The sequence below is a fragment of the Somniosus microcephalus genome, chromosome 12 (assembly GCF_052327205.1).
Source record: "Somniosus microcephalus isolate GS21.2 chromosome 12, FLI_Smic_1.0, whole genome shotgun sequence".
Taxonomy (NCBI): Eukaryota; Metazoa; Chordata; class Chondrichthyes; order Squaliformes; family Somniosidae; genus Somniosus; species Somniosus microcephalus.
This window is the reverse complement of record NC_140998.1, coordinates 163,751,790-163,775,993: the sequence shown is the minus strand read 5'-3', so window position 1 is coordinate 163,775,993 and position 24,204 is coordinate 163,751,790. Positions and strand designations below refer to the sequence as shown.

Below are 24,204 nucleotides of genomic sequence, written 5' to 3'. Positions count from 1 at the left end.
AGGCGAGGTAGAACCTGGGTCATTCCTGACAGTTAATGAAGTAATCAGGATAGGGTGAAACACACTGGTACCTGTCAGAGAGATTGAAATTAAAGTAAAGAGGGACATAAAATTTAGATTTCCAAAATTCAGGGTTGGTTTCCATTGAGTTAACAAGGAAATTGGAACAACTGATGGCCAGGGAGAAATAATACTTATCCAGAATTATCCACAGGATGCATAATGGTAAAAAAGAGAGATGGAGGATCTTTTAAATACTGGGGATGATTTCTTGAAGTATGATAGTATTTGGAGTTTAGTTGTCACGGTAGTTTTCCGTATAATGTATTATGATTTTCTTTGTCTGTATCAGGATGTGTAATATTAATCAAATGAAACTTAATCTAGAAGGACAAATAACTCAAGATAGGTAATGGTCACTTGAGAACCATCAGGGCAGAGTTCACCTGGGAGCCATCAGGGCAAAGGTTGCCCAGGAACCGTCAGGGCAGTGTTCACCTGGGAGCCATCAGGGCAAAGGTTGCCCGGGAACCGTCAGGGCAGAGTTCACCTGGGAGCCTTCAGGGCAAAGGTTGCCCAGGAACCGTCAGGGTGGAGCTCGCTCGGGTCCCGTCAGGAAAGGTTGCCTGGGCGCCATCAGGGCAGAGTTCACCTGGGAACCGTCAGGGCAGAGTTCACCTGGATACTGTCAGGGTAAAGGTTACCTGGGAACCATCAGGGAACAGGTCACCTGGTACCATCAGGGCAAAGGTCACCCGGTACCGTCAGGGAAGAGTTCACCTGGTACCATCAGGGCAAAGGTCACTTGGTACCGTCAGGGCAGAGTTCACCTGGTACCGTCAGGGCAAAGGTCACCTGGTACCGTCAGGGCAGAGTTCACCTGGTACCGTCAGGGCAAAGGTCACCTGGTACCGTCAGAGCAGAGTTCACCTGGTACTGTCAGGGCAAAGGTTACCCGGGAACAGTGAGATGGATAAAGGAATGGACTTTAAATTCTGGAGCTGTTCTTTCCTCCCCTCCTCCCTGCCCCGCTTAAAAGTCTCTCCTCCCTAACCTTTTCCAGTTCTGACGAAGGGGTCGACCTGAAACGTCGACTCTGTTTCTCCTCTCCTCAATGCTGCCTGACCTGCTGAGTATTTCCAGCACTTTTTGTTGTTGTTTCAGATTTCCAGCATCTGCAGTATTTTCCTATTGTATTAATGTTTGGTTCACTGCCACTTCCCTTCCAGGAATACCCACCTTGAAGAAGTTCTGCTCTTCTCTCCGACGGGATTTCCGTTCGTCACTTCAACGTTGCTCATCTTCATTGCTTTCTGTTTCCCTTCTCGTGTTTGATCAGGTATCTGCTAAGACTTGGTTTCACAGCCACATCTCTTTCCTCAGCAACTGTCTCCGGCTCCGACTTATTCCATGTGGATTCCAACTGAAATTCCACCCTTCTTGTTTCGGATCCACCCAGGATTACAGATATCTCCAAGATATTCAGCGTTCCTCGAACCACTGCTCTCGCCGTATCCTGAGATCCGCGCTCAATGCCATGCGGCGCCACATGAACACTCTCAACATCTCTCTTCAGCAGCACCAACGCACTCTATCTCAAAGCTGTCCTGGTCCACAGTTCCATTTCATCCTTCGACTCATCCGACGCTTCAACAAAAAACTTTTTTTATTCCTTCCAGGTGTCAAGGATCGCAAGCTTCATCAACTCTTGGACACCAACACCCCTCCGGAACCTTCCTCCTCTTCACTCTCCTCTGACCCCATCCCTTCTTCCAATCTCACCCCCTGCCATGTTTTCACTATCCCTTCTGACCCCGAATGATCAGTCCTCAGCAAAGGCCTGAGCTTCATCCCCTTACTCCCCCACCTCAATGAATTTCGAGCTCGGCACGATGCTGAGCTCTTCTTCTGCCGCCTACGTCTCTGTGCCCACTTCTTTGGCCAGGAATCTTCCCCCCGCACAGCTGACCCTTTCTCCCGCTTTCAGAATTCTCGTTCTACCTGGACCCCTCCCCCTGGCCTCTTACCCTCTCTAGATCTTTTTATTGCAAACTGCCGGCATGACATTGGCCAGCTCCAGTTCTCTGCTCCCCTCACTCACTCCAACCTACCTCCCTCTGAACTTGCAGCACTCCATTCTCTCCGATCCAATCTGAACATTGTCATTAAACCTGCTGACAAGGGTGGTGCTGTTGTTGTTTGGCGAATTGGCCTCTACCGTGCAGAGGCTGAATGCCAACTCTCCGACATCTCCTCCTACCTCCGCCTGGACCATGACCCCACTACCGAACATCAAGCCTTCAGTTCCAAGACTGTCACTGACCTCATCTCCTCTGGAGATCTTCCCTCCATGACCGCCAACCTCATAGTCCCTCAACTCCGCACAGCCCGCTTCTACCTCCTTCCCAAGATCCACAAACAGGACTGGTAGACCCATTGTTTCAGCCTGTTCTTGCCCCACAGAACTGATTTCTTCCTATCTCGACTCTATTATTTCTCTCCTTGTCCATTCCCTTCCCACCTACATCCGCGACTCTTGCAACTCCCTCCGCCACTTTAACAGTTTCCAGTTTCCCAGCCCCAACCATCTCCTTTTCACTATGGACGTACAATCCCTCTACACCTCCATCCCCCACCAGGACTGCCTGAGGGCGCTCCACTTCTTCCTTGAACAGAGGCCCAACCAGTTCCCATCCACCCTCCTCCACCTGGCTAAACTTGTTCTCACATTGAACAATTTCTTCTTTGACTCCACTCACTTCCTCCAAACTAAAGGTGTTGCTATGGGCACCCACACGGGTCCTAGCTATGCCTGCCTTTTTGTGGGTTATGTGAAACATGCTTTGTTCCAGTCCTACTCAGGTCCCCTCCCTCAGCTCTTTTTCCGTTACAATGATGACTGTATCGGTGCTGTTTCCTGCTCTCGCCCTGAACTAGATAATTTCATTCACTTTGCTTCCAATTTCCACCCTTCCCTCACCTTCACATGGTCTATCTCCGACTCTTCCCTTCCCTTCCTCGACTTCTCTGTCTCCATTTCTGGGGATAGGCTATCGGCCAACATCCAATATAAGCCCACTGACTCCCACAGCTACCTGGACTACACTTTCTCCCACCCCACTTCCTTTAAGGATTCTATTCCATTCTCCCAGTTTCTCCGCCTCCGCCGCATCTGTTCTGACGATGCCACCTTCCATTCCAGTGCTTCCGGTATGTCTTCCTTTTTCCTCAACTGAGGATTCCCCTCTTCTGTAGTTGACATGGCCCTTGACCGTGTCCGTTCCATTTCCCACACTTCTGCTCTCACCCCTTCCCCTCCCTCCCGGAACCACGATAGGGCTCCCCTTGTCCTCACCTTTCACCCCACCAGCCTCCACTGGTTATCCACTTTGGTGGCAAAAACAGGAAGGGAGATTATTATCTGAATGGCAATAGATTGGGAGAAGGGGAAGTGCAACGAGACCTGGGTGTCCTTGTGCACCAGTCGCTGAAGGTAAGCATGCAGGTGCAGCAGGCGGTTAAGAAGGCAAATGGTATGTTGGCCTTCATAGCGAGAGGATTCGAGTACAGGAGCAAGGATGTCTTGCTGCAGTTGTACAGGGCCTTGGTGAGACCACACCTTGAATATTGTGTGCAGTTTTGGTTGCCTTATCTGAGGAAGGATGTTCTTGCCATGGAGGGAGTGCAGCAAAGATTCACCAGACTGATACCTGGGTTGGCAGGAATGACGTATGAGGAGAGATTGGGTCGATTGGGCTTATACTCGCTGGAGTTTAGAAGAATGAGAGGGGATCTCATTGAAACTTATAAAATTCTAACAGGACTAGACAGACTAGATGCTGGAAGGATGTTCCCGATGGTGGGGGAGTCCAGAACCAGGGGTCACAGTCTAAAGATAAGGGGTAAGCCATTTAGGACAGAGATGAGGAGGAATTTCTTCACCCAAAGAGTGGTGAACCTGTGGAATTCTCTACCACAAAAGGCAGTTGAGGCCAATTCATTAAATATATTCAAGAAGGAGTTAGATATATTTCTTAAGGCTAAAGGGATCAAGGGGTATGGGGAGAAAGCAGGGACAGGGTACTGAGTTTGGATGATCAGCCATGATCGCATTAAATGGCGGAACAGGCTCGAGGGGCCGAATGGCCTACTCCTGCTCCTATCTTCTATGTTTCTATGTTTCCACATTCAACGGATCATCCTCCGCCATTTCCGCCACCTCCAGCGTGATCCCAGCACCAAACACATCTTCCCCTCCCCCCCCTTTCAGAATTCCGAAGGGACCGCTCCCTCCGCGACACCCTGGTCCACTCCTCAATCACCCCCAACACCCCTTCCCCTTTGCCCGGCACCTTCCCGTGCAAGCGCAGGAGATGCAACACCTGCCCTTTTACCTCCGCCCTTCCACTGTCCAGGGCCCCAAACACTCCTTCCAGGTAAAACAGCGATTTACTTGTACTTCTTACAATTTAGTATACTGTATTCGCTGCTCACGATGCGATCTCCTCTACATTGGGGAGACCAAATGCAGATTGGGTGACCGTTTTGCGGAACACCTCTGTTCAGTCCGTAAGCGTGACCCCGAGCTTCCGGTGGCCTGTCACTTTAATTCTCCGCTTCACTCCCACTCTGACCTCTCTGTTCTCAGCCTCTTGCATTGTTCCAACGAAGCTCAAGGATCAGCACCTCACCTTTCGATTAGGCACTTTACAGCCTTCCGGACTCAACATCGAGTTCAACAATTTCAGACTATAAATTGGCCTCTGTATTTCTTTCTTTTTTCTCCCTCTTGTTTCCTCACATGGTAGCTGTTAATGTTGCTGCCATCGTCATTCACACATCATCTAGAGTCATCTTTTGTTTCTTAACTTCTCCCATTACCATCTCCTTTTGCCTTGCACCATCATCCCTTTTGTCAGTCAATCTCTCCTGCCTTCCATCCTATCACTGACCTTCCCTTTGTTCTGTCCTCCCCTCCTCCCTGCCGCTGCTTAAAAATCTCTCCTCCCTAACCTTTTCCAGTTCTGACAAAGGGTACGACCCGAAACATTGACTCTGTTTCTCCTCCCCTCGATGCTGCCTGACCTGCATTTTCTGTTGTTATTTGGGAAAGTAAGCTGGAAGGAGGACACAAAGGGGGAAAAATTTGGTGGCGCCCCCTTTGGGGCGCTAACTTCGCCAAGGTGCTACTTTTAGCACCGCGAAAAAGTTAGCGCCCCCGCGCCATAAATTCAGTGGTGGTGCCCCAAGCAGGAGGCGGGGCTACTGGAAGCGCTCCCCCTCCTTCCTGGTGCGCTACAAGTGAATATCGCGGCGCTATGTGCAACAGCACCACGCAGGTACCACAGGCCACCCTCCCCTGATTAAAGGGGTGGAGCCTAGCGCTGTGTGTACTGAGGCCCTGCTGGACCAGGGAGCAGGGTGCCAGGAAAGCAGCTCGTCACTCAAGAGGAGCACTGGGCTGAGCGTTCGCGGCCGGCACCCCGAATAAAAAAGGGGAAGGGGGCAGGTGCTGGCAGGTGGCCAAAAAAAAATGGTCGCCCGAAACCTGCCCTTTAACTTACGCCGCCATGGCTGCAAAAACGCCACCCTGACCCTGTCGGACATATCGTCCAGCGGTAGGTGAGGGGGCGCTACCGAAGATCGCGGCTGGGGCGATGACGTCATCGCCGGAGGCGCTGCACCACGGGGCGTTACCGGCTACCGCCGGCGCGAACCTCCCGCTGAATATTGCAGGAGGCGTTAGCGGCACCACGCCCAGGTGCTAGGGGCTTTGTGCCCCATTAGCCCTCCCTGGGGGCGCAAACGGGAGGTACAAAGCAACCCAATTTTTCCCCCAAAGAGTCTGCAAAGGATATAGACAGGTTAAGTGAGTGGGCAAGAAGGTGGAGTATAATGTGGAGAAATGTGAGGTGCACATTGGTAGGAAAAATAGAAAATCAGAATATTTTTTAAATCGTGAGAAACTATTTGTTGTGTATGTAATATGTGTGCTACTTTGAACCTATGGACAGGACTGCACTACTTGTTGGGCGTAGTGATACACAGTACCACTCCTGGCCATAGGGGTATAAATAGTACTGTGGGTACTGATCCCCCTCAGTTCCCGCCTGTGGGCATGAAGTAAAGACCTATGTATAGTCCCTACCTCCAACCAGTAAAGACCTGTTTGAGTTATACGTTTAAGTCTTTGTGTTAATTGTTCAATACAATACACATACTTAACACTGGCGACGAGTCAGGCTCTTACCCTGCGGCAGTTATTCCAGGCGGCTTCGTCCAAAGACAGGACGTTGAAGAGAGGTTTCAATCCTCAACACCCCACTCAAAACTGAAGGGCAGCAGAAATCCTGACAGCTTCCAGCGACTGGAAGAGACAGGCATTAGGACCCTGAAGCCTCCATCAGCTTGTGAACCGGAGTAAAGACAGGACTGGGGAAGAGAGAGAGGTAGGGCGATAGCGATCGGCAGATAAGGGCCGGGCCGCTTTGAAGTGAGGGGCGCAGCCGGGCCAGCGATCGGGACCAAAGATAAGAGCCGCACTCGGACTGAAAGGCGCGGCGGCTGCAGAAGCTCAAGGTGCGAGAGTCGCGGTGCACAGCGCGGGCTATCGATCGCGGCGAAGATAAGGGCCGCACTCGAGGGCTGAAGGGAGACGGCGTCGGGGGACGGGTGAAGACCGCCAAGCGCGGGAAAACCGCCATTTTGTGGGCGGAGGACGACGGCAAGAGCGGGAAGCCGCCATCTTTGATAACAAGTAAAGAAAATAAAATCTGAGAAATTGCAAATCTACAATGCCTAAACACGGGAATATTAGCACCTTTGATAGTGACCTCGAAGATTGGGCCATATATGTTGAAAGAGTAAAAAATTATTGTAAGGCCAATAAAATTCGTGACCAAGATAAAGCTCTAACATTATTAAATTTAATGGGTGCGAAGACGTACGGGCAATTGAAACACCTGTTATCACCAGATGAACCGGCGGATAAGACGTTCGATGAGATTGTTACTGTCCTGAAAGATCATCTAAACCCCACGCCGCTGATGCTAGCGGAACGATTTAAATTTTACGACAGAAGGCAGCTACAGCATGAAAGCAATGCTGAATATTTGCTGGAATTGCGTAAATTAGCGAAATATTGCCAGTTTGGAACGGGATTGACAGATGCACTACGAGACAAATTTGTGTGTGGTTTATTTAAACAGGATACACAAAAGCGACTGCTCGAGGAGAATGAGCTGACGCTTGAGAAGGCGGTCACTATGGCAGCAGCACACGAAGCCGCAGCGAGAGGCACGGCAGTAATGCAGCTACGGTCACCGGAGCTCAGTGCACACAAATTGGGTGTGAGTTCTGGCAAATGTTATCGTTGTGGAAAGACAACGCATGATCAGAACCAGTGTTGGTTTAAAAACCAAGAATGTAGAACTTGTGGTAGGCTTGGACATATAGCTAGAGTATGCAGGTCAGGGAAGAAGACCAGCAACAAGAAGTCACCGCAAGGAAAATACGCAAAAGTACACAAGGTGACCGAACAGGAGTCCGATTCAGACGCTAGCAGTAATGAACTGGCTAGCTTAAGCTGTAATGAACTGGCTAGCTTAAGAGTACTCAACGCTGGTAAGGGTGCAGACCTCCAGACAATTTGGGTCACTCTTCAGATAGAAGGAGTCCAAGTAAAACTGGAATTGGACACTGGATCGGCATTGACGGTCATAAATAAGAAAGATTACGGAAAGTTATTCCAACATATTCCCCTACAGGATACGGGGATTATATTGAAAACATACACGGGGCAAAGAGTGTACCCCATCGGGAAAATAGAGGTTGCAGTGGCCCACAAGGGCGAAGACAGTCAAATAATGGACTTATATGTGATATCTGAAGGAGGTCCTCCACTACTAGGACGGGAGTGGATTAGGAAAATGAATATGGACTGGCATTTCCTACAAACAATAACGAGTGAGAACTCGGTGAAGATAGTCGGCCCAGACTCTGGAACGGATGATGGTAAGCCCAACTCAGGTGCAAAAGACAAAGTTTCAGCACAGAATTCCACTGAGCAACAACAACATAGTTTAACTGTGGATTCTGAGTCTGGCAAGTCTACTGATGTGCCCATTTCTGAGGGACACCGGGCTCGAACTCAACTCCATTTCAAACTACAACAGCAATTAGAACAAATGCTTCGCCGTTTTGAGCAAGAGTTGAATGCAACGAAAGAGTTCTTTGATATAGAGTTGGAGAATCTGGAAAGACAACAGAAGCAGCTGATGGAGAAAATGGAGCAGGAGCACACAAAACGTCTGATGTCAGAGGAGTTAACGGTCAGCCAACTCCTGCATATGCTGAAGGACAGGACTCTGAAATGGGAAAAACTTGAACATGAACTTCAATATTCAAACGAAAGGGGTTCGGAGCTCTCAAAGGTTATTGGAAGAGCTGAGGTGGCAACACAGACTGAGATGACTGCAACAGAGCAGCCCTTGGATGCCAAAAGTACGCTGACTCACGTCAACGTAGAACAACAGACCGCTGAAACAGCTGCTCCGGTAGAGGGATTGCATAGTCCGATCAATCAATCTCCAAAGGAAGTTGAAGTATTAAAATCACAAATGAGGTCACTAGTAAACGACTTGCTGAAAGCCCAGAAAAAGCTGGATGCAGAGGTACACATGAAGAAGTCTCTTCAGGAAAGATGTCTGGATTTGGAACAAGAGCTGGCTAACGTCCAGCTAGGTATGGAGGAAATAGACGACCCTCTCACTGGTCTAGCTCAGGACGACACCGAATATTACGATGTCCTGTCCTGCCCAGCTTGTAACTTCGACTCCCAAAGTGCAGAAATCATGGAGGAGCACCAAAAGTCTACGGAACATCGGGAGAAGCTGGCTCTACGACGGAAACAGGAGGAAGAGAAGGAGGAACTGCGCATGCAGCTGGCAGCTGTGGCAGCTGACAATGGAGCCCAGAGAGTCTCCAAGAAGCAGAAAAGGAAAAGTAAAAACAGAAGATGACCCATCTGAACCATTATCACCTCTACCAGATCACACACGTGGTCCCTCCGAACGGAGCCAATTCAGTTCGGAAGTTCAAACTGTTAAATCCATGGAAGGACTATTGAATGAGTCACTCTAGCAACGTGAACCGACTACACCACAGAGATTGAATCTGTGAACTGTTTTCCGCAGAGACTGAATCTGTGATCTGTTTTTGACATGAAGTTATCTATGTATCTATGTTATTCTGTTATGTAAACCTGAAGTTATATATGTATATATGTTATTACGTTATGTTAAATGGGGAGATGACTGTAAAGCTAGGAAGGGAGGAATGTTGTGTATGTAATATGTGTGCTACTTTGAACCTATGGACAGGACTGCACTACTTGTTGGGCGTAGTGATACGCAGTACCACTCCTGGCCATAGGGGTATAAATAGTACTGTGGGTACTGATCCCCCTCAGTTCCCGCCTGTGGGCATGAAGTAAAGACCTATGTATAGTCCCTACCTCCAACCAGTAAAGACCTGTTTGAGTTATACGTTTAAGTCTTTGTGTTAATTGTTCAATACAATACACATACTTAACACTATTCAATGTTGGTGTTCAGAGGAATTTCAATGTCTTTCTACACGAAACACAGAAAGTTAACATGCTGGTACAGCAAGCAATTAGGAAGGCAAATAGTATGTTGGCCTTTATTGCAAAAGGTGAAGTATAAGAGTAAGGAAGTCTTGCTGGAATTGTACAGAGACCACACCTGGAGTACTGTGTACAGTTTTAGTCTCCGTGCTCAAGGAAGGATATACTTGCCTTACAGGGAGTGCAATGAAGGTTCATTAGCCTGATTCCTGGGATGAGAGGGTTGTCCTATGAAGAGAGGTTGAGTAGACTGGGCCTATATTACCTAGAGTTCAGAAGAATGAGAGGTGATCTCACTGAAACATATAAAATTCTTACAGGGCTTGACAGGGTAGATGCAGGGAGGATGTTTCCCCTGGCTGGGAGTCTAGAACCAGGGGTCACAGTCTCAGAATAAGGGGCCGGCCATTTAGGACTGAGATGAGGAGGAATTTCTTCACTCAGAGGGTGGTGAATCTTTGGAATTCTCTACCCCAGAGAGCTGTGGAGGCTCAGTCGTTGAGTATATTCAAGACAGAGATCAGTAGATTTTTGCACCCAGGGAGGTCCTTTTCCCTGCGGATGGCAGAAAGAGACCAGCAAGAGACACAAAGAGGGCATGGATAGACATCGCAGAGGAGGTCAACAGCAGAGTGAGGAGAACATGGATCCAGTGCCGCAAACGATACAATGATCTCATGAGGTCAAGAAAGGTGAGTGCAATGTCAGGCTCACCTACATCCTGATGGATGTGCCCATCACACTGCCAACCCAAACCGACTCCTGCACATCACCCCTCACACCAACCTACCTTGAAGGTCCACTCATCCCTCTCTATCTATGTACCTACTCACATTCTCATCTGATTAACCACCACTGACATTCACCCTCATCATAATGCAATCATAGCAAGTAACACCACAGTAGGAGGCCATTTGGCAATGTCACGCCAATCCCTCATAGTCAACCTCTACAGATGTAGCCCATCCATTCCTTACACAATTCCATCACTCTCACTCAAAGTTCTCTTCATTCCCTCCTTGCAGGAGAAGAGAGCCCACAGTAACAGGGAGAGGCAGAGAACGGGAGGTGGCCCTCCAAAATTCACTCAATTAACTCCAGCAGAGGAGGATGCACTAGAGAGCTTTGAAGTTGCAGAGCTGCTGGCGGTGGGAGTCAGAGAGAGGGAGACCTCCCAGCAACCTGGTGACAGAATTAAATCTCATACAGCCACATGGCATACAGCAGTCACACATATGATGACTGGTGTTAGCAGCCAGTGAAATGTCATCGTGTGCACAAAGGTAATGTTACCCTATCATAATATAACACTTCTAATTCATCTCGTTACTCTTCCACAGGTCCGACAAGTGCACCCCCCACTGTCCAGCTGGAGGAGGAAGGCGACTCCTCAGAGGAAGCTCCAGTCTCTGGGGGTGCACCATCAGCAGACCCATGTGCAGCCAGCACCAGTGCAGATACGCACACCTCAGTGGGTCCTGTGTGAGACAGAGTAGTGTTGTCACTGGTGTCTCTCACATCACAAGTGAGCAAGAACAGATGGTGTTGACAGGGACAGCAGTGGAGACTCCTCACTAGAGGGTGCAGGACACTCCATGCTCTGCTGTGCTCCATGCAGATGCTGAATCTCGGGGGCCATCGAGAAAGAGGGTGATCTTGGAGGGGCAGCAACAATTGCACAAGGCTCTGGCAGCTTTTGCAGCCATGATGTCTGCAAATGTGCAGAGAATGGAGGAGTGCATCTCCAACATGAGCACCACCATCTCACAGGCGTTGGTAATGATGTGCTGTTCCATGGAAAGGATGGCCACCTGCATGGAGCAGCAAATGCACCAGTCACACGAGCACAGGCTTGCTGTGGACAACAGATGGCAGACGCTCATAGACCTCATCTCGAGGGGGGATATTAACCTAGACAAGGGCCTTCATTGCCTCAATGATGTGCAGCAGAGTGCTCTCCAGCTTCTTGCTAGCAGGGAAGTGCGGGTGGCCCATGAAAAGGGATGATGGTGAGAGGGGCCATGGAAGTGGGGGCTCTTCTCAAAGCGCTCCCACTTCTCCCCCGTTGCCTCCCCCTCAGTCAGAGCCCCACATGCTGCCTCGGATCCCGATTGCCGAGTCTGCCCCTGCACAGTTGCAGAAGGAGTATGTTGTGTATGTACCTTTAAGAGAATAACTGGTCTCAGACTGCAGTACCGGCAGTGACCACCTCTGTATAAAAGGCGCTAGAGAGCCTCTGTTTGTTAGTTTTCACTATTGACTTCCACCAGTAAAGACTTGTTTGTTTTCACTCCTGCTGGTCCGTGTCTCAATCATTCACGGACTTAACACTGGCGACGAGTAAGAAACGAACTTACCTGCAACTCGGCAGCACCTCAGACGACGTTGTTGAAGGCCGGAGCCAGAAGAAAGAGAAAAAAAAAATGGAGTCCAAAGAAACTCGAAAAACAGGCGTCGACCGTCAATCATCGGTTTGAAAACTTGCAGGAGAGACTGTCAAGAGCCAACTTCGGTTCACCAGTCTGGGGTTTCCCAGCTAGTCAGGCTGGTGGCAGGTAGTGCTCTGATCCTTCCTGGGCTGCGGCGGGCTGAAGCTCGATCGGGTGGCTTTTCAACGGGGCCGGGCAGCGAGTCGGGAGGCAAAGAGAGAGAGAGAGGGTGGAGCACACAGGGCGCGGCCGGTGCTTCGAAGCCGGGCAGCGTTTGGACCTAAGAAGAGGGAGGGAAGTGTCCCAGAGGGTCCGCTCCACGACGGGAAAATAATAAAAGAAAAAGAATCAATATTTAACGCGCAAGAAACTGTGGAAAGCAGCGCTAACAACAGCGGGGAAGAAGGCAAAGCGCGGGAGGCGCCATTTTGTTAAATCGGGGAAGAAGGCAAAGCGCGGGAGGTGCCATTTTAGATTTGCAAGATGCCGAAGACTGGCTGTATCACTGCTTTTGATAATACATTAGAGGACTGGACCACGTATGTGGAAAGAGTCGAGGTATATTTCGAGGCAAACGAAATAGCGGAGGGGAAAAAGGCATCGATATTGCTAAACTTAATGGGCGCTAGAACGTATGGCCTATTGCGGACCTGATTACTCCAGCCAAACCGAAGGCGAAGAGTTTTAACGAAATTGTTGCTGTCCTACAGGAACACTTAAACCCTGCACCGCTGTTGATAGCAGAAATATTTAAATTCCACAGGAGAACTCAGCACAAAGATGAGAGCAATGCTGAGTATCTTATGGAACTACGCAAGCTATCAAAGCACTGCCAGTTTGGAGCAGGACTGGCAGATACCCTACGGGACAAATTTGTCTGTGGACTCCTGAGTGAAGGAACACAGAAGAAGTTACTCTCAGAAAAAGAGCTGACGCTAGATAAGGCTTTCAGCGTGGCAGTATCGTATGAAGCAGCAGCCAGGGGAGCTGCAGAAATTCAACAAAAACCACAGGAATACGGCACCCACGAAATGACACAGGGATTTGCAAAATGTTATCGCTGTGGCAGAACTAACCATGACCAGAAGGACTGCTGGTCCAAAGACAAACTATGCAGACAATGCGGGAAGATTGGACACATTGCACGAGTTTGCAGGTCTGGGAAGAAGACCAGCGACAATAAAAAGGCTACTAAGGAACCGTACAAGTAAGTACAAAAGATGACAGACAGTAGTTCCGAAGACCAGATGAGCGATAGTGAATCCGAGAACAGGAGACTAAGCTGTCTCAAACTTCACAATGTAATCGCAAAAGAGGATCACCGAACCATTTGGGTCACCCTCACGATAGCAGGGTCCCAAGTTAAAATGGAATTGGATACAGGATCAGTGCTAACCGTCATGAATCGACAAGACTACGAGCGGCTATTTTCACACATACCCTTGAGAGAGACATCCATCATCTTGACGACGTATACGGGAGAAAAAGTATACCCCAGAGGAAAAATAAGGGTGCCTGTCGAATACAATGGCAAGAAAATACAGAAATTGTATCTCTACATACTGCCAAATGGTGGACCACCGTTATTGGGATGGGAATGGATCAGGAAGATAAACTTAGATTGGCATTCCATCCATGCAATGACGGTGGATGGTAAAAAAGATGAAGACGTCACTCCTGGACGATTGTCAACAATCTTAGCTAATGCCAAAGAGGTATTTCAACAAGAACTGGGCACGCTTAAAGGCGTAACCGCCTCGATAAAAATAGAAGAGAATGCAGTTCCCAAGTTTTTCAAAGCATATGCATATGCATATGCAATTCGCCCAGCCGTCGAGGCAGAGCTGGAGAATCTGGAGAAGGCGGGCGTGTTGTCTAAGGTCGACTGGAGCGAGTGGGCGACACCCATCGTTCCTGTCATGAAGAAAACATTAAGCAATAAGTCCGGAGAGCCAAGGAAGATTCGCATCTGTGGGGATTTCAAAGTGACGGTGAACCCTGTCCTTCACACAGTACAATATCCTCTTCCAAGGATAGAAGACATCTTCGCCTCACTGTCTGGAGGGAAGCGTTTTACAAAAATTGACCTAGCACAAGCATATTTGCAGATGGAGCTTGAAGAGTCCTCTAGGAAGTATCTCACGATCAACACTCACAAAGGTCTTTACCAGTATCATCAATTGGTATTCGGAGTAGCATCGGCTCCGGCGATATGGCAAAGAGCGATGGAACAAGTCCTGCAAGGGATTCCGGGGACTCAGTGTTACTTGGACGACATCCTTGTAACAGGTGAAGATGACAGTGAACACCTTAACAACCTAGAACAGGTGCTCACTAGACTACGGGAACATGGGCTGTGAGCCAACCACCCCAAGTGCGAATTTTTTAAGAAACAGATATCGTATTGTGGCCACGTGATTGATGAAGAGGGGTTACATAAGTCCCCTGACAAAATTGAAGCGGTTGTTAAAGTCCCAGCACCTGAAAATGTGTCGCAACTGAGGTCATTCCTCGGATTGGTGAATTACTATCATAAGTTTTTGCCGAATTTGTCGACAATTTTGCACCCACTGAACGCCCTGCTACGAATGGGGGTAGCATGGAAATGGAGCGATGATTGTAAGCGTGCTTTTCAGAGGAGTAAGGACTTAATCACTTCAAGGGAAGTATTGGCTCACTACAACCCAGCACTGCCGATCAGACTGGCGTGTGATGCGTCTCCCTACGGCATTGGGGCGGTACTGTCACATAAGTTCCTTGATGGGTTAGAGAGGCCGATAGCTTTTGCGTCACGCTCGTTAACTTCTGCCGAGCGTAACTACGCTCAGATTGGCAGAGAGGCCCTCAGCCTAGTGTGGGGGGTGAAGAAGTTCAATCACTACCTGCACGGTCGAAAATTTACTCTATTAACCGATCATCAACCTCTTGTCTCCATTTTCAACCCTCAGAAGGGCGTACCGATAATGACGGCACAACGGCTGCAGAGATGGTCCCTTTTCCTAGGGGCACACCAATATGACATCGAGTACAAAGGAACTAAACAGCATGGAAATGCTGATGGATTGTCACATCTACCGTTGCCGACGGTGGAAGAAGAAGACCTTGCAGTGGATCCAATGGAGTTATTCCACTCGACCATAGTCGAATGTCTCCCTGTGACGAATGCAAACATAGAAATCGAAACACGGAATGACCCGACACTATCACGGGTCTATGATTTAACGGTGAAGGGATGGCCAGCACATGGCGAACCACTGCTGCCAGCATTCTCGCCGAGAAGAGAACAGCTGTCAGTGTGCAGAGGGACCTTGATGTGTGGATCCAGAGTAGTAATTCCACCTAAGTTGACGGATAGAGTACTCAATGAGCTTCATGAGGGTCATCTGGGTGGGGTAAAAATGAAGAACTTAGCCAGAGCGTTTGTGTGGTGGCCGGGAATCGATAGAGAAATCGAAGAGATGACCAAGAGCTGTGCAGGATGCCAGAAGGTTCAAAACGCCCCACCACAAGCTCCTCTGCATCCATGGGAATGGCCCTCGTCTCCATGGCAACGGGTGCACATTGATTTTGCTGGTCCCTTCATGGACTCGATGTTTTTAATTGCGGTGGATGCACATTCAAAGTCGCCAGAGGTAATAAAAATGTCCACAACCACCACGGAAAAAACTATCACAGTTTTGCGAACCGTATTCGCCAGGAATGGGCTGCCTGAACAGATTTGCTCTGACAATGGACCACAGTTTGTGTCTGAAGAGTTCCGGAGGTTCTTAAAGAACAATGGCGTTAAGCATTACACATCTGCCCCATATCATCCAGCCACTAATGGATTGGCCGAGAGGTTTGTCCAAACTTTCAAGAAGGCTATCAAGGCAATGTGTAATGAAGATATACCCCTACAACACAAGGTGGACAACTTCTTGTTTGCCTACCGGAATGCGACACATGCGGTTACCAACCAAACTCCAGCCATGATGTTCTTCAATCGAAGACTACGATGCCGCTTGGATTTGGTTAAGCCAAACGTCCGAAGAGATGTGGAGAACAGGCAGTTTCAGAATATGAATGAAAGGCCGACCAGGAGTTTTAAGATAGGTCAACCAGTTTTGGCCCGGGACTACCGCACTGAGAAATGGCAGCCAGGAACGATTTGTACACAACAAGGACCTCTCATGTATACCGTGGACGTTGGGGAGAGCATTGTAAGACGCCATGCTGACCAGATTCTAGAGTCACTGGAAAACGTCAACTCCACACCACGATCTGATACACCTGGTAATGAAATTGACGTTCCAATTGCAGCTACCGCAGAACCGGTAATATTGGAAGCAGATGAACCAAACAAAGACATTGATCCCGACGCAACATTGCCAGAAGAACCTGATACCCCAAAGAGGCGTTATCCAGACAGAATCAGGAAGCCTCCTCAAAGACTGAACTTATAATTGCTTAAACTTAACCAATGTATCTAGCAACAGTAATTGTGATTGTAATTCGTTATCATTTAGTTGTTAAATGAATGTTATGTACTGTTTATCTAAAAGGGGAGGAATTGTTGTGTATGTACCTTTAAGAGAATAACTGGTCTCAGACTGCAGTACCGGCAGTGACCACCCCTGTATAAAAGGCGCTAGAGAGCCTCTGTTTGTTAGTTTTCACTATTGACTTCCACCAGTAAAGACTTGTTTGTTTTCACTCCTGCTGGTCCGTGTCTCAATCATTCATGGACTTAACAGAGTAGTCTTTGGCAGGGCCTTCAGAAGGCTCCAAAACCCAGAGCACTTCTGCCAAAAGTGTCTAACCAGTCGCAGCAGGGAAGTGAGATGCCTGCCTCTACCTCTGCTGAAGCCACAGGTGTTGCACCTCATAGAAGCACTCGGAAAAGAAAAATGACACAATCCTAGATGCACAAGAGTATGCACATGGGTGTATGAAAAAATGTTAGTGATAAGTTTTAGTTAGTTATGACGCACATACATTTATTTCTTTGCACAACTTTCTGATCTTGTCCATTTTTGCCTGCTACCTGGGAAGTGGTTTTGTCACTTGGAGTGCATGGTGAGACGTTACTTAACGTCGAGCATTGAGGTTTGGGTGACAGGACTGGTTTGGTCATTTTAGGACGGCTTTGTGGTGGTGTTTGGGGGGATGGGGGAGCGGGGGGGCAGCTGGTGCAGCATCTGGCTGCCATACGGGTGCACTGGTGCAAGTTAAGTAAATCGTGCTATTATGAGGCCATCCTGGGCCTCCTGGGCTGCAATATGCACTGCTGCTGGTGCCATCTCCACCTCAGGTTCCTCCTCCTCCTCCTGCTCCTCTTTGTGTCCCACCTATTCCTCCTCCTCCTCCAAAGAGGCTGTGCATTCTGCGCTTTGCTCCTCCTGCAGCTCCAATCCTCGCTGCCATGCTATGTTGTGCAGCACGCAGCAAACAATGATGATTCTGGAGACCCTGGCTGGTGCTCCTCCAGATCAGTCAAGGCATCTGAAGTGCATCTTCAGCATGCCGATTGCTTGCTCTATGAAACATCTGGTGAATATGTGGCTGTTATTATAGTGCTCCTTGGTCTCATTGCTTGACCTCCTCAAGGGTGTCTTCAGCCAAGTCTTCAGTGGATAGCCCTTGTCTCCAAGCAGCCAGCCAGTAAGCCTGTTTGGAGGAGCGAAGAGCTGAGGGAGGGTGGACTGGTGCAGCACGAAAGAGTCATGACAGCTGCCAGGGAATCTGGTACACACATGTATGATGATCTTTCTATGGTTGCAGACAAGCTGCACATTGAGGGACTGGAAGCCTATGTGGTTCACAAACACTCCTGGGTGATGAGGTGGCGCTTTGATGGTCACGCGTGCAGTCGATGATGCCCTGCACTTGTGGGAAGCCAGCCAAAGCCGCAAAGCCAAGCGCCTGCTCAGAAACACTGGCTTCATCAGTGGCAAAGTTGACATAATTGGTTGACTTGTGAAACATGACATCGGTCACCTGGGTGATACATCTGTGGGCGGCCAGCTGCGAGATCCAGCAAATGTCTGCTGCAGATCCTTGGAAGGGGACTGAAGCGAAGACGTTGAGTGTGGTGGTGACATTAACAGCCACGGGTAAGGCATGTTCACCAGGTCCTCTGGGTAGTTACAAATGTCTGCGATGACCTGGCACAATAGCCTGAGCCTCCTGAAGCACTGCTGCTCAGTCAGGTCCAGGAAGCTCATCCTCTGCCTGTATATGCTGTGTTGGAGTTATCACCTCCAGCGCGGTGCAGCCCTGTGCTGACCCCCTCTCTCCTGTGGACCATCAGGTTGTTGAGGAGAAGGCTGCTGTTGTGGCTGCTGTTGTTGGTCTTGGTCCGATTCTGAGGTCGAAGATGAGACAGCGTAAGCAGCACTGATGCCGAACTAATAGATGGCAGGTAAAGTGGAGAACATAGGCCCAATCCCTCAATCTTGTGATGGAGACTAACAATGTGGTGAGAGTGGCTTCCGAGGTTGCAGAAACGACCTGCAAACTGCTGACAGCTAAATCTCTGCACAAAATGGTGTCAGCAAGAGCCTTTCCATTAGGCTACATTACAGCAGTGACTACACTTCAAAAAGTACTTCATTGGCTGTAAAGCGCTTTGGGACGTCTGGTGGTCGTGAAAGGCGCTATGTAAATGCAAGTCTTTCTTTCTTTAGGCAAGGAAGCAGGTGTAAGGTGTGAGGATTTATGTGGTTTTTCCAGCTGTCACTTAATGGACTCGCACAATGGCCGCTGAGCTCCCACCTCCCCTTCACAGGCGAGGTTCCCGAGGTGCGTGAACCCCATGTGCAAGAAGTTAAAGCCAAAACCCTGATGTTAAAAAGGCAGTTAAGGGTCTCTCAACAACCAGTTAATGGCCTCAATGAGGTCACCCGCCTCTCCCGAGCGGGTTCGTGGCGCGCCTCGAAATGCCCCCCACTTAAATACGGAAGTCGGCGGAATGACGGATGGTTCCTGACACGCTGTCAATTTCTGTGAATACAACTGCCGACCCGCCCCCAAACACAGGCTCGGCACCGGGAATATTCCAGCCATCGAGAGAAACAGCCGGACAGATAGAGAGAGAGATAGAGCGATAGAGACAGAGACAGAGAGAGAGACAGTGGGCTAGAAATTCATTATAGCCCAGGAATGGGCGGTATCTTTAGAAAAGTTGGATAATTAGCACCAGGCGCTAATGCTTTAGACTGCACCCAAAATTCATGCTCACTGCTGAAAAAAATTATTGGCGTCCTAATTCAAGTCTTAAAGTCATTGCCGTTACACTCAAAGGGTGGGGTTCCCAGTGGAGGGCTCTCTATGCGGGAGTCCTCCCTTTATCTATTGGGGACTTGGCCTGGAGGGTGTTGCACGGAGCAGTCCCGTGCAATAAGGTATTAAGTCGGTTCACGGACTCCCAGGCCACCTGACTTTTCTACAGCCTGGAGGAGTCTGTGTTCCATGTCTGTATGGAATGTGAGAGGTTGCAGCCCCTCTTCCACTATTTGAAGGGGCTGCTCCTCGATTTTTGGCTGCACTTCCGTCCCACGCGCCTGATCTTTGGTCACCCGGTGCGGGTGGGCAGCAGGCAGTTCGGGGGACCTCCTCGTAGGACTGCTCCTGGGCCTGGCCAAAGTGGCCATAAACTGGTCCAGGCAGCGGGCGGTCGAGGGGGTCGACCCGACTGCCTGCCTCTCTTCCGCAGCCACGTTCGCACCTGGGTGGTGCTGGAGATGGAGCACGCGGTGTCCACCGTGCACTCGAGGCCTTCCGCGACTGGTGGGCACCGCGGGGACTGGAGTGCATCATCACCCCAGCCAACCAAATTTCAATTTAATTTGTTAAGTTTAATATAATGTTTTATGTTTAGTTACAGTCTATTTGTTTATGGGTTGCTCAAAAGAGTACACACTTTTGGTGCAGTCTAATCGCAAGTCATGATTGCCACAGGCTTTTTTCAGTACTTAAAGGGGAGGTTCATTGATGCTGCAGAACCTCATTCTCAGCATTGCTGGCTGTGCAGCTGCCTCAGCAAGTAGCAACAGGACAAGGAGTCAGAGGACTGAAGCAGCTGCACTCATGGCAGATCCACACCCCAGGGAGAGAGCCCGCAGATTCTGCGATCAAGCATTGGAGTTGTTGGTGTTTGCTGTGGAGAGACGGAGGGCAGTGCTCTACCCGACAAGTGGCAGGAGGCCCTCGCCGCAAGTCTTCCGCATCATGTGGAGGGAGGTAGCGCAGCACATCTCAGGCAGCACTGTGGTCCCCAGGACACCCCCCACAGTGCAGGAAGAAATTTAACAACCTCACTTGGCTGGTCAGGGTGAGTGAATGCTTCAACAAATGCTACATACCACCATCTGAACCAGTCTTCACACACTGCCCAAAGCACCACACCCCCCAGCACTCACCCACCAACAATCACTACCTACCAACACTCACACCCACATCTCACACCTTGCACACAATCACAGCTATTCAACTATGGCAGGCACATCACCCAGACACATTGCTCCACACTCACTCACACACTTTCCTTTCTCTTGCAGGCCAAGGTGGCTCACAACAGGAGGGAGCAGGGGCGCACAGGCAGGGGACAAGCCGACACCCAACCACTGTCTGCGCTGGCGACTCGAGTGCTGCAGGTTATTGGGTGTCAGGCGGTGGGCGCCGTGGCCACCGGCGACGTTGACCCCCTTGGGGGCAACAATGGTATGTTCATCCCTACTCCTTCTTCTCACATCCCACTTCCCCCTCACTCCACAAGTGTTTCGCACTTTCCAGCTAATCATGCTGTATGCATGTATTTCTACCTTCCTACCCCCCTCACCTCACCTTAACCCGAAACTTGTGCCTTTATGCTTTCAGATAATCAGCAAGCACCTGAGCAGCCAGTCCCTGAGGGCACTGTAGAGAGCGAGGTGGGAGAAGAGGAGGAGGAAGAAGACACCGTGTCACTGCATGTCTCACTCGCAGGCACCAGCTCAGATACTACGCGTTCTTTAGAAGCTGGTATAGTAGTGGGATCTGCACAGGGTGAGGCACCGGGGACAAGCAGGCTGCAGCAAGGCCAGGGGGAAAGGGTAGCTTGGGGGCCAGCTCCCTGGAGGGCACAAGGATGAATAGTTAATATTTTTGTAGTAAATATGTGTTCATTGATTTTTGATAAATTTATTAATTTAGTTTGGATTCTTTTGTGGTGTGTCTCATTTCAGCTTTGCACTGTGATATGGCCTGCGACAGGGATGGAATGATGGAGATGTGGTGAGCAACGGGGATCTGGGGTTTAATTCATTTGAACTGCAGGCTGATGAGGTGATCACGGACCGCCCTTCCGGAAGGCCGATTGAATGGCTGCCTCCTCTGTCGCTTCTGTTCCCCCTCCTCCTCATCATCCTCCTCCTGAGGTGGTCCCACAATCCCTAGTGGCAAGGGCTGCGCTCTCATGATGGCCAGGCCATGGAGCATGCAGCAGACCACCATGAAATGGGACACCCGCTCAGCCGAGTCCTGGAGGGCTCCTCCCGAGGCAGTGGAACTGTTGCTTCAGCCGGACGATGGTCTGCTCGATGATGTTCCTGGTGGCAGCATGGCAGTCTGGTTTTTACAAGAATAAATGTAGCTACTTTTTAGTTGCCACAACACTCCTGATACAAAGTAACCTTGAAATTAGTGAATGAAACTGTTGCAGTGGGTGAAACTGAGAAGAAACCACTGAAACTACACTAACCTGACAGTGACGACTCATTACTGATGATCCCTTTAAACAAAGTCTGGAGCCGGCGTCCTGGTGCTTCTCGCCAGCTCTCCCTGTCGCTGTTTACTCTAGGCGCTAAGGTAGGTGGCAACAATCAAATTTCGCAGATTGGTCGGTCAGTGAGCCTTGCACACTCATTGACATCACAATCCGCCTGGTGTTGAGACTCCCGGCGATAACGGCTACTGGCGGCGCTGCGGGGGAACGGGATTTGGTGTGCAGCGCTGGATTCGCCTCGCCCCGGCGATAATGCTCTAATGCCCCATTAGCGTCATCTGCTGCCACTAACAGGAGGCGCTAAGGTATCAAATTTTTCCCCCAGTTAGATAGAGAAACAGAGAGAAAGACAAAGGGGGAGAAATTCGTGTGTTTACCGCCACACGTTAGCGCCACGAGATGGCGCTAAAATGCCATTCAGCGCTCTACTGTCAGCTGGTGGCTGCTGCAGTGCCACACGCCATATCCATCTTGCCGGTAGTGCTGTCAGTAAACTCGATCGCCGGGGACATCGCAATCATGGGCGATCGTGATGTCAGTGAGTGTGCAACGCTCACTTGACACCCGATCTTCCAACTTCGTTTTGGCCATTGAACTTACCGGCTGGAGAAAACAACGATAGGTTGAGGTGGCATTCAGCAGCAGGAAGCCGGCTCCAGCGACATTATTTGAAGGGATCATCACTCGCACTGGACAGGGTTTTGCAGTTTGAGTGGCTGTGTGTTACTTCCTGCTACTGCAAGTGTTTTCTTTAATAATTTCAAGGTTCTTTGGTATCAGGGAGTGTTCTGACAAGTACAAAACTCCATAATTATTTTTGAAATGCTTCAACCTACAACACTTGCTAAAAGTCATGGGGGCTGTACTGGTTGACATGAATCAGTCATTCATGAAAGAAAGACTTATGAAATAATACTGAGCAGCCTGCGGGTGGCGCTGTCCAGGGAAAGTATAAATACTCGGGCCCAGCTTGCGCAGGATATTCTTAACAGGAACTAGTGAAGGACACAACTAGACCTCCATGTTGTAAAACAGTTGATTAAAGCTTTGTTTAATGCTTAGACCAAGTACCTAGTAGTTTTCTTACGTCACTGGTCTTCTGACATCAGTTCTCCTACCTCCAATTAAGCGAGGAGCAGTGTATTAGAAGGCTCCGCTTCAGCAAGGAGGTGGTCACAGAACTCTGCCACCTCCTGTAACCAGACCTCCAGCCTCAGACCAGGGCACCCACAGCTCTCCCAGTGGTAGTCAAGGTCACCGTGGAACTCAATTTCTTCGCCAGCGGATCCTTCCAGTCTGCAACAGGGGATATAGCTAACATCTCGCAGTTCACCGTCCATCGCTGCATCTGGGAGGTTATTGAGGCTCTCTATAGCAGGAGAAGTGACTTAATTGGCTTCCCGATCACCAGTGAGAAGCAGGATGAGCATGCATGTGGCTTTGCCAGGATAGCGGGCTTCCCCATGGTGCATGGCGCCATCGACTGCACCCACGTGGCTTTGTGGGCACCGCGTAACAATCCTGAGATCTTCCGTAACCGCAAAGGCTACCACTCACTGAATGTGCAGTTGGTGTGTGACCACAGACAGCGAATCCTCAATGGGAATGGCCGCTATCCTGGCAGCAGCCACGATGCCTTAATCCTGTGCCAGACCGGTGTGCCAGCACTCTCCCAGCTAGGGTTGCAAAATTCTGGGAATTTTTAAAAGAGGAAACTTTCCATGGGAATTTTCGGGAATTTATATGAATTTTGGGAATTTATGGGAATTTTGAGTTTTTTTGCACACTGATGGTTTTTGTCTCTGACCCTTATATTATCTTTGTCATCAAAATAGACATACTGTTCCATACAAATAAAAACAGGCTTTCAAAACTTTATTTAGGTTATAATTTTGAACTTTATTGAACCCCCACAAAAAAGACCCATCTAAAATAAAATAAAAAGAGCGTCAGCTTATTTAGCCTGTAATTTGTCCTTATTTTGTCCCTTTGAGTCTTCTACTCATGAGTCTTCTGAGTCTTCTACTCCTCATTGCTCCTCCTGATTCTCTGACTCTGGCTCTGACGTGTCCATTTCCTCCTCTGTGTCAGTGTCTAGCTGTGTGGTGGACACTTCTGTATCTGGCTCAATAAGTTGTAGGTTCGCCCGGATAGCCACCAGTTTCTCCACTCTCTTGTTAGTCAGCCTGTTGCGCACCTTTGTATGCGTATTCCCAAAAAGTGACCAGTTTCGTTCAGAGGCCGCTGATGAAGGTGGGATTTGGAGTATCACCGATGCAATAGGTGACAGGGCCTCAGATGCACAAAGTCCCTTCCACCAGGTATGTGCACTGATATGCTTGCATGATTCCCATATCCCATCCCCATTCCAAAGACCTTGCTTGGTA

At 49.4% G+C, this 24,204-nt stretch overlaps 1 protein-coding gene across 1 annotated transcript in view; it reads left to right on the top strand.

The window, feature by feature from the left end:
- Nucleotides 1-968, top strand: part of LOC147109675 (uncharacterized) — a 130,383-nt gene extending 129,415 nt beyond the window's left edge. The window contains exon 12 of the mRNA XM_086002348.1: nt 435-968. Within this exon, the coding sequence (XP_085858474.1) occupies nt 435-968 (534 nt within the window). The remainder of the gene's footprint in view (nt 1-434) is intronic.
- Nucleotides 969-24,204: the final 23,236 nt, after the last annotated feature.